This window comes from Saccopteryx leptura, chromosome 2, assembly GCF_036850995.1.
Source record: "Saccopteryx leptura isolate mSacLep1 chromosome 2, mSacLep1_pri_phased_curated, whole genome shotgun sequence".
NCBI lineage: Eukaryota > Metazoa > Chordata > Mammalia > Chiroptera > Emballonuridae > Saccopteryx > Saccopteryx leptura.
Window position 1 is genome coordinate 268,469,002 of NC_089504.1, and position 10,979 is coordinate 268,479,980.

The 10,979-nt window shown below is 40.1% G+C and overlaps 1 protein-coding gene across 2 annotated transcripts in view; it reads left to right on the forward strand.

Moving 5' to 3' along the window:
* The window catches only part of PLA2G4A (phospholipase A2 group IVA), a 150,698-nt gene that overhangs the window by 126,415 nt on the left and 13,304 nt on the right, over positions 1-10,979 (forward strand). For both annotated transcript variants that reach the window (XM_066361735.1, XM_066361736.1), the window contains one exon: positions 2,747-2,931. In XM_066361735.1, the coding sequence (XP_066217832.1) occupies positions 2,747-2,931 (185 nt within the window). The remainder of the gene's footprint in view (positions 1-2,746; positions 2,932-10,979) is intronic.

Here is a 10,979-nt window from a genome sequence, read left to right on the forward strand (position 1 = left end):
AATCTCTAGGTACTTGATAAGAGAATTAACTTGAAGATAATTATTGAAAGAATGATTTCTCTCTCCTTGTTGGCCTTTGTTAACTTGTTCTGTCTTATTAAGTCATATGACATTATTCTTGCATAAACTCACTCCTTTATAGTGGTTGTTTTTTTAGCACATTTGTTTTTAATTTAAGACCATTTATTCACACCTCCTTCTTTCCTTCAGCTATTTTGGGCAGGACAAATCACTTCAGCTGTCAACTCTCTTTCTCTTTATTCATAAACATCACCGGTATATATTTATAACATTCATTTGTTATTCAGTATTTTAGAGATGAGAAATTTTAATATATAAGAGAAGAGAAAACACGTGATTCTGTTATCTGTAGAAACATAGGAGGATGTTAATGGTTTCTTTTTTTTTTTAGTTTTTTTTTAATAATTTTATTTTTTTAATGGGGTGACATCAATAAATCAGGATACATATATTCAAAGATAACAAGTCCAGGTTATCTTGTCGTTCAATTATGTTGCATACCCATCACCCAAAGTCAGATTGTCCTCTGTCACCTTCTATCTAGTTTTCTTTGTGCCCCTCCCCCTCCCCCTTTCCCTCTCCCCCTCCCTCTCCCTCCTCCCCCCCCTAACCACCACACTCTTATCAATGTCTCTTAGTTTCACTTTTATGTCCTACCTACGTATGGAATAATGCAGTTCCTGTTTTTTTCTGATTTACTTGTTAATGGTTTCTTAAGTAGCTAAACCAAAGTTTAATTTAGAACTGTTTCAATTCACACAGAATAAACTTCATGGCTAATTGTCTCATTGGTGTTTTAATTTCAGCTTTTAGTGATGATAAGAATTGTGTGTTTAATTGGACAGTAAGAATTTAAAGATTTGCCTTTTTTTGTCTCTTGCTCTTAAAATTTATAGTAAAATTGATTGATTATGAGAGAATCATAGTCAATATTGTTCTTATTTAGAAATATATGGAGGGAACTCACATGCTGTGGGTTCCTACTATGTGCTGAATGTTTCCTGGGTGATCGTTTTTCACTAAATTTTTAGGTAGTTCTATATACACAGGTTTGTCTGACCCTTTAGTTTTTTTGTTGTTTTCTCTATGATAATGCTTGCCAAATAGAATTTAAAAGCTTGCTCATAGAACATAATGCATGTCTAATAGGAACACCTACCCTCTGGTCTACTGTAATAATAGACTCCCGACTGAGCCTTGCCAGCCTTCTTCCTCACGGAACACGTGGGAACACGGGTGGGGACAAGGAGACCGAACAACACAATGGCATGTCATCTCATTCAGCTCAAATCAACTCTGTTCGCATTTCCTGTTCCTGGAAAGTGAATTAGGAGCACCACCTACAAATGGGAGGAGCAGCCTGCTATTGATATTATTTATTTTGTCATAAAACTGATGCTTTCTAGGTCCTGTTTTCTTGCAGATCTGCTGTCATCTCCTTCCATTCTCATTCCTTCAGGAAAACTAAGCCTTCTTCTGCCTTAGGGCCTTTGCTCTAGTCTTCTCCCTGGGAAAAAAAGCCCCGCGATCTTTATGAGACTGACGCGCTAGCTACTGTGCTAACGAGGCACCTAGAAGCAGCACAATCTTTAGGTGGCCAGTTCTATCTTACTCATCTGGTCTCAGGGCAAGGTCTCCTTCTCGGAGGGGTCTCTCTTCACTATCCATTTGAAGTTACTCCGTATTATATTACCCTCTTATTTTCGTCAATGCGTTTATCACTGCCTGTCCTTTAACACACCGATTTATGAATTGCTTAGCAGTGTGCGCAGCGTGTAAGCCAGGGGTCCCCAAACTACGGCCCGCGGGCCACATGCGGCCCCCTGAGGCCATTTATCCAGCCCCTGCTGCACTTCTGGAAGGGTACCTCTTTCATTGGTGGTCAGTGAGAGGAGCATAGTTCCCATTGAAATATTGGTCAGTTTGTTGATTTAAATTTACTTGTTCTTTATTTTAAATATTGTATTTGTTCCCGTTTTGTTTTTTTACTTTAAAATAAGATATGTGCAGTGTGCATAGGAATTTGTTCATAGTTTTTTTTATAGTCCGGCCCTCCAACGGTCTGAGAGACAGTGAACTGTCCCCCTGTGTAAAAAGTTTGGGGACCCCTGGTGTAAGCGCTGTTAAAGCAGAGTTTGTGCCCGCCTTGTGCAGCCCCTGGACAAGGACCCGACCAGGAACAGCCAGGATGTGTTCGCTGGTCATTTATCTGCTGGATTTTTTTCTCAGACTCCCACTACCTATGGATTCGCAGCGTGAGACCCATCCAGACTGCCACTCCCTGGTTGTGTCACTTGAGAGATGAATTGATTTTGTCCTCCATTTGTGAATCTCTTCTACCTGGCATGCCTGTTATAAGACTTAAATAAGATAATGTGTGAAGAAATGTATTTAAACCAGTAAAGACCCATGTAGTGTTAGGTACCGCTAATGGATGCTTTGTGCTGCACTGCTGAGAGTTCATGCCAGGGCCTGAGCACTGTCCTACCTAACCGGCCAGCAGCCCTATTGCATAGATTCTTTTACCCTGCTACGGACGAAGAAACTGAGAGTTAAAGTCAGCACTTAATTTTTCAGTCGCTGAAGTTGGACTCATGCCCAGCGCTCTTTCTCTTCACGGCTTAGCCTTATGGGCTTTGTCTCATAAATTTATATAACTAATGTTTAAATTCTAAATAATGTTACATGATTGTTTCATTCATTATTTCTCTTTTCCTTTTAAAAGATCCTGATGAATTTGAGCGAATATACGAACCTCTGGATGTCAAAAGTAAAAAGATTCACGTCGTGGACAGTGGCCTCACGTTTAACCTGCCCTACCCCCTGATCCTGAGGCCTCAGAGGGGAGTGGATCTTATCATCTCCTTTGACTTCTCTGCAAGGCCAAGTGACTCCAGTCCTCCCTTCAAGGTAAGAGGACATGATACAGCATTCTGTTGTCCGCCATGTTCCTCTGCATCCTTGTAGGTATCTTAGTCCTCTTGACCCCGATTTCTGATCTCAGCCTATTTTCTACATTATTATGAATACTATTTTTTTTAAAAACACAGATGTAACTCAATCACTCTCCTGCTAAAAGAAACTTAAAAGGAGAAGAAAAGAAAATGTGTGGTCCTGACAAGGACAAGGATGATACAATGTATCTTAAGTGCAGGATAGAAATTAGGCTGAGATCTGGGAGTTCATGGTAAAAGGTAATTAAAACCAGGCATGGGGCATGTGCACTGTGAGAAGGGATGAGGAACTATCAGGGGAAAAGGACGAAAACCAAGGAGGTGAGCACTTTTTTGAAAACCAAGTAAAGATATTGAACAAGAAAGCTCTTGGTGAGCTGGCCAAGGGAAGTTTCAGCAGAGTCGGAAAGGCACAAATCATATTTCTGTGATTTGAGGGATGAGTGGAAGTTAGGAAAATAGAGACAATTCTGTAGACTCTCCAAGGAGGAAGGAGATGGACTATATGGGCTGGAGTATATGGCAACAGGAAAATTGTGTACGGAAGATGGGTTGCTAATATAAAAAACTTGAGCATGCTGATGGCTAGGAGTCATTAGGCAGATGTGACTGGAGAATGGAAAGATGATGTATATGATAGAGTCACATCCCTGAAAGTTTGCAGGGGTGAGGAGATATAAAAATACAGGTGGAGAGTAGTTAAGAAACATCCATCTCCGGGCAAAATGAAAGGGAGGAATTAATGATTATAAAGAAAGTTTGTTGTTAGGCATGGAGAAGGGAAGTTAAGGAAATACTCATCTGATGACCAATTTATGAATTGGAATTAGGAGTTAGTGTTATCTATATAGGAATTAGGAATTAGTCTTATCTTTAGAGAGTGAGAAGACTAAGGTAGTGAAGATGAGGCGTGGGGACAATAAAAATCTGCCTCTGTGAAGATAAGAGAAAAATAAACAACATAGAAAGATTTCTGGGCTGCTCTGTGGCCTCACCCAGATGAGACCATCACGGTTACTGGTCTCTCCGCCTGGAACACCTCACACTGTCTTTAGACTCATCTCCAATGTTATCTTTCTTGACCTCCACAGGTTTAGTTTCAGTATGAAAAACAGTAAATTCCACTAATACAGCACTTTTGATTGTATATGGTTTGTATTTATATATACTTATCACAAAAATTAGGGAATATTTCAAAATGAATATGAAGCAATAAAGTATCCCCTAATTTTTTTATTTTTTTATTATTATTATTACTTTTTTTTTAATTTTTCTGAAGTTAGAAGCGGGAAGCAGTCAGACAGACTCCTGCATATGCCTGACTGGGATCCACCTGGCATACCCACCAGGGGGTGATGCTCTGCCCATCTGGGGCGCTGCGCCATTGCCACCAGAGCCATTCTAGCACCTGAAGTGGAGGCCATGGAACCATCCTCAGTGCCCCGGCCAACTTTGCTCCAATGGAGCCTTGGCTGCAGGAGGGGAAAAGAGAGATAAAGAGGAAGGAGGAGGGGAGGGGTGGAGAAGCAGATGGGCACTTCTCCTGTGTGCCCTGGCCGGGTTCTAACCTAGGACTTCCACATACCAGGCCAATGCTCTACCATTGAGCCAACCGGCCAGGGCCTCCCCTAATTTTTGTGAGCAGTATATATATCACTTCCCTGTCTGTGAACTCTGTGAGGACTCGAACACACTGTGTGTGTGTGTGTTTTGTTTTAATTATTTTGTTCTAATTGTCTTATGAATGCCAGCCAAAATATATATAGGACATTTTTTATGCATGAATAAATGAAATGCTATAAGAAAGCTGGAGTTAGTATTCATAGTTGATAGATTAAGAAGTGGAAAGTCGCCCTGGCCGGTCGGCTCAGTGGTAGAGCATCAGCCTGGTGTGCAGGAGTCCTGGGTTCGATTCCCGGCCAGGCCACACAGGAGAAGCTCCCATCTGCTTCTCCACCCCTCCCCCTCTTCTTCTTCTCTGTCTCTCTCTTCCCTTCCCACAGCCGGAGCTCCATTGGAGCAAAGTTGGCCCGGGCGCTGGGGGTGGCTCCATGGCCTCTGCCTCAGGCACTAGAATGGCTCTGGTTGCAACAGAGCGACACCCCGATGGGCAGAGCATAGCCCCCTGGTGGGCATGCCAGGTGGATCCCAGTCAGGTGCATGTGGGAGTCTGTTTAACTGCCTCCCCGTTTCCAACTTCAGAAAAATACAAAAGAAAAAAAAAAGAAAGAAAGAAATGGAAAGTCATAGAGATCAAATGAAATGGTCCATGATCTGGAATCAAGAAGTCTGTGGTAACCCAGACCCTCTGACACTTGGTTGCCTTTCTGTCATACTGTAATTAAACTGCTCTCAAGACTAGTAATGGTTATAACTCTCTAATACATATATATCCTCATATTTTAAAAATGCTTTCATATTTTGTCTTTCTTGAGGCAGTTAGTGCTATTCAGCCAAGGAGATAAGCATTGGTGAGATAAGATATCTTATCACATTCACAGATTAAGTAAGACAATGGGCAAAATCAGCCTTGCCCAGGACCTGCCTGAGGAAGTGCTAGGTAAGAAGTGGCCAAGCTGGACCAGATTCCAAGGCTCCCAATAAGAATCTCATGCCCTGTGCTATCACCAGCTGCCCACTTTGTGCATGCTACACACGTACTTGTTTCTGCTCTGTGTGCCACGCACAGGAGTCAGTGGTAAACCAGGGTTCTTCATCTCCATAACATTTTAGCTCTGGGGAGGGGAAGAGTTTTACATGCAACAGTCATTTGGAAGGAAGTCATGAAACTTACTGTTATAGTGATTTGGGTTTATGTAAATATGCACATTATAGGAGATCTGTATACGAAAGGATTGGTGTGGCCCAGAGTAGACGGGCAGGAAAATAAATGGACCACGACAGAAACAGCACAGAGATAGCAATGAGCACATTGGAGGACCTGTAGTGAGCTAATTAAAAATGATAGGTATTAAGTTTCCATTAGGAGGCCATTAGGGGAGAATTTCAGACTGGATGATGGGAAAGAGAAACTTGGCAAAGAGCTTCCAGCAGAAAAATGACTTCATGAAATTGGAATTTTAGGATGATTAATCTGACAGCGGAGAGTGGAAGGAAAAAGATAAAATATTAAGAGGCTTTACTATAACCCAAGCTTAGGGTAAGGAGGCCCTGCACCAGGGCGGGTGACTGAAAACCAAGAGCAGAATATCCCATGAGCAGCAATGGGAGAGTGAGTCTAATGGATGACTCTGAGACGATAGCTCGGAAGCTAGTTCTGGAGGTGGAATCACTATTATTCCTCTCACCTATGGCAGTGTAAAAGGTCAAAGCCCTCATTCTATGTGTGAATCAGAGTCCCACCGCCTCAATGAGTTGATGTTGAAAGAAGGTTTTAGTATATCACCTTGTATCTCCAAAAAGAACCATTATAGTTGTTATAAAGTTTGTTAGTTTGTAAATATGCTGTGAATTCATTATTTCTATTAAGAAGAATATGTACTCATTATAAAAAAGTTGAAAATTTGGAATATATATCAAATGCTTCTGCTATTTTTAAACAGCACCTGCTGATACTTTAGTATTTTCTTCTCTCTTTCTCATGTGTGTGTGTGTGTGTGAGTGTGTGTGTACGTGCACTAGGGTCATATAGTTTTGCACACTGCTTCTTTCTACTTAAAATTATATCATGATTTTTCCTGCATGCCGTTAAAAATAATTTTTATATAATTATAAACACAGCATGGTATTTTTATTGTGACTATGCAAGAATTTATTTATTTGTTTGTTTATTTATTTATTTATTATTTTTATGCAGTGAAAGGAGTGGAGGCAGAGATAGACTCCTGCATGTGCCCCAACCAGGATCCACCCAGCAAGCCTACTAGGGGGTGATGCTCTGCCCATCAGGCATGTTACTCTGTTGCTGAGCAACCAAACTCTTCTTAGCACCTGAGGCAGAGGCTATGGAGCCATCCTCAGCCCCTAGGGCCAATTCACTCCATTCAAGCCATGGCTGCAGCAGGGGGAGAGATAGAGAGGAAGGAGAAAGGGAAGGGTGGAGAAGCAGATGGGCGCTTCTCCTGTGTGCCCTGACTGGAAATCGAACCCAGGACTTACACATGCTGGGCCGACACTATACCGCTGAGCCAACCAGCCAGGGCAGCACATGAATCTTTAATCACACTTTACATTATTTTCTTAGATATGTATTAGTTTATGACTTTTGACAAATATTTCAAAATCGCTTTACAAAAGAGCTGCACCAGTTTACTTTCTTATATCAGGTTGCAGATGCAAGTCCTTATTTCACATGGCTTTGTTGGGCTAAAAAATAATTAAAAACAAAGTTAAAAATTTACAATATGACAGAAAGCAAAAGAAACATATCTTTTGCTTCAGTTTCCTCCTTTTTGTTTGTGAGATTAAATAGTCTGTTATGTGTATTGTAGACTTGTGTTTTAAAACTATGATTAATTAGATTATTAGTGTTGCTGCTATTCATTAATAAGAATTATTTTATATATTTTTAAATTTTTTTTAATTTATTGAGCTGACAGGGTTTGCCAAACTATACAGGTCTCAAGTGCACAACTCAATATGACACAACAGCACACCCTCCCCTACTGTCCCCAGCAAAGCCTCTCTCTGCCCCTTCCCCCACCTGTGTCCTGCTCCCCGACCTCCACCTGCCCTCTCCCTCTGGCTCTTGCCGCTCTGCTGTCTGTGTCTGTGTGTTATGTGTACGTGTTCTTTTTGGCTACTCTCTTCACCTTCTTTGATCCAGTCCCTACTTCTCCTCTTAAAGATATTAAAGTTTGCCTCATTTTGTCAAATATGATCAAATGAGTCATTTTATATCTGATGCTTTTAATGGTTTAAATATTTAGTTTAAATATTTATATAGTGATTTCTTCCATTAGTTTTATTTTTGAAATTCATATTCATATCAAGATCAGTTACATATGGATTAATAGTTTTCTTTTTTATGATATTTTAAAACATATTACCTCATTAATCTTTTTTAATATAAGAGGTGTATAATAACACAATCCCTGAAATATTTTTACATTATTTGTGATAATTTCTTTGTTTTTCTTTTTTTTTTCTTTGTGACAGAGACAGAGAGAGTCACAGAGAGAGACAAATAGGGACAGACAGACAGGAAGGGAGAGAGATGAGAAGCATCAATTCTTCATTGTGGCACCTTAGTTGTTCATTGATTGCTTTCTCATATGTGCCTTGATGGGGGTGGGGGGGGAGTAAAGCAGAGGGAGCAACCCCTTGCTCAAGCCAGCGACCTTGGGCTCAAGCTGGCAAGCCTTGCTCAAACCAGATAAGCCTGCACTCAAACTGGTGACCTTGGAGTCTCAAACCTGGGTCCTCCATGTCCCAGTCCGATGCTCTATCCACTGTGCCACCGCCTGGTCAGGCAATGATTTCTTTACTATATATTATTCTTCTAGAACACCGGGATCTGTTTTCTGTTTATCCTTTGTATTCCAATGGTCCATCTGACAATCTGACTGTTCTTATCTTAGTACCACAATTCATTTTAATAATAGTACCTGTATTATGTTTGCTGTCTTAAAGAGTCTACCATAGATGTTTCCAGCTGTGCATTCTCATAGATGTGCTTTAGAATTATGTTGTCAATTCCTTCCATCCCACCCCTCACCTCTACATTTATATACCTCCTTTTATTATTGGTTTAGTATAGTACAAAACCTATCGCTCTAGAAATAGTGACTTGTCTTTTCCAAGATGAAATGAAAAGAAAATTGCAATATATCATATTAATACATCTTTTTCTCTAAAAATGAAAATTTCTTGGCTCACCGCATTCTTTTCAAATACTCTTTTCAAACTTGTCTGCTCTACTCATCATCTGTGTCATTGTTTCTGTGTTTATAAGCAGAGAAATGAGACATCAGAGAGGAGATGGGTTTTCCATCCTGTAATCATGGTCTTTACAGCCGCCAGCTTTAATCTATTCCGCAGCAGAATCATATAAGAAAAGGGAAAGTTTTCATTGCTTCTTAATCCCAGCATAAAATATCTATCTAAAAATAGCTTGTCTTTTACCTCATTCAGTTCCCTTTTCCTCTTTCTCCACACATACACACATCATTGGTCATACTCTTGACTCATGTTTTGTAAACACTGGAAAGCTCTTCTTTCTCTTTATTCTCACGCAGTTGATTCACAGCATGAACTTTTGGTTTTACTATATTTTGATGTTGAATAGTCGTGAATGAATAATTTTTTAAACAGTGCTAGACAAGAAACAACAGGCTGAATAATTCAACTGAATAGGAGGGAAGGAGTTAGTGATAAAAGTCTTCTCAAGTTTCAAACAAGGAAGTATTTATCTACGTGGGATTTTCAGTGAAATACACTCATACAGAGGTAGGCAAAAGTAGGTTGACAGTCATGAGTATTCAATACACAGTTTATTCCTGTATTTTAAAATTTAATTACTGTATTATTTTCCAAATGAATAACTATAAACCTACTTTTGCCTCACCCTGTGTTTAGCTTGGTAGTTTACAAAACAAATGCTTTAATACACATTAAATCTTCTGTTTTCCCATATTTCACTTTCTTTGTAAATGGCTTTGAGAGAGAGTTGATGAACTTAAACTCATGACATTCCAGAAGTATGAAGAATGTTGAAAGTTCAATGAACAGTATATTATTCTCTTAAATTTAAGGGGCTATTTTAAAGAGCTTCTTTTCTTAAGTAGAAAATACGGAAGTTCTCAAAATACATTATCTTATTTAATCCTCACAGCAATCCTGACAAAGATAAGAGCATTAGCTTTATTTGACAGTTGATGTAAAATGAGATGCTGAGAAATAAGGAACAGGTGAGATACAGAAACAGTGGGTTTGGGAGCCCGCGGTTCAGGGATAGTGAACTACCTGCTGCCTGCTTGGTTGGTGGGTTGGTCGGTTGGTTGTTTTAGTTATGATCTCCATGGGGCCATTAGAGGAGTGCCACTTGCATACTTCAGCCCTCAAATAATTTTTTTAAGATTTTATTTATTGATTTTAGAGAGAGGAGAGAGAAAGAGAGAAGGGGGAGGAGTGAGAAACATCAACTCATAGTAGTTGCTTCTCATACATGCCTTGTCTGAACAAGCCTGGGGCTTAGAACCAGCGACCTCAGTGTTCCAAGTCAATGCTTTATCCACTGCTCCACCACAGGTCAGGCCTCCAAATAATTCTAATAGCAATCTTATGAGATATGTACTATTGTTACCATCCTTGTTTTATACTCAAGGATATCGAGTGTGGAAACAATAAGAAATGTGCTCAAGGTCCTATGGTTCACACTTCAACTCAGGCAATCTGGCTCCAACGTCTGTTTCTTATTTGTCCCACTTCCCCTCAAGCTACATATAAATAGAAATAAACTCTGCCACTGCACCTCTCCATAATGACTTCCAGTCTCCGGTTTAAATGTAATATTGTGTGTGTGTGCTTACTCACTGCCTTACTCAGCCTGGACGCAGACGCAGAAACAAACTGAAAGTCGCAGCAGCCGACAGCAAACACGTACTTCTTGTTCACGTTACGTGTCTGCAGCTACAGATCAGCTGCTGAGGCTCCGTCCTGTGTGGCTTCTCATTCTGGGGAGGGATGCATGTAACATATGAGGGAGCTAATATGTAACAACAGCCGCACAAGCTGCCATGCTCTACGTTCCTCTGGACGGCCCACTTCTGGCCACTGCACACATAATAATAATGTACTCACGCCAGAAGCTCAACTTCCTTTCACAAACAGAAGCAGAAGAAAAAAATCAAAACCACAGACTCATCTCTAAACATTTAAAGTAACTCATTTTGCAAACATAAAATTTATTAATTATAATTAATTGCATGGAAATGATACCATTAGAAATTCAGTAGCAGAGTGTTCCTCATTCAGCTGCATCAGATTCTTTGATTCCTAAGGGCAGTGGTGGGATTTAAATAATTTAACAACCAGTTCTCTGCC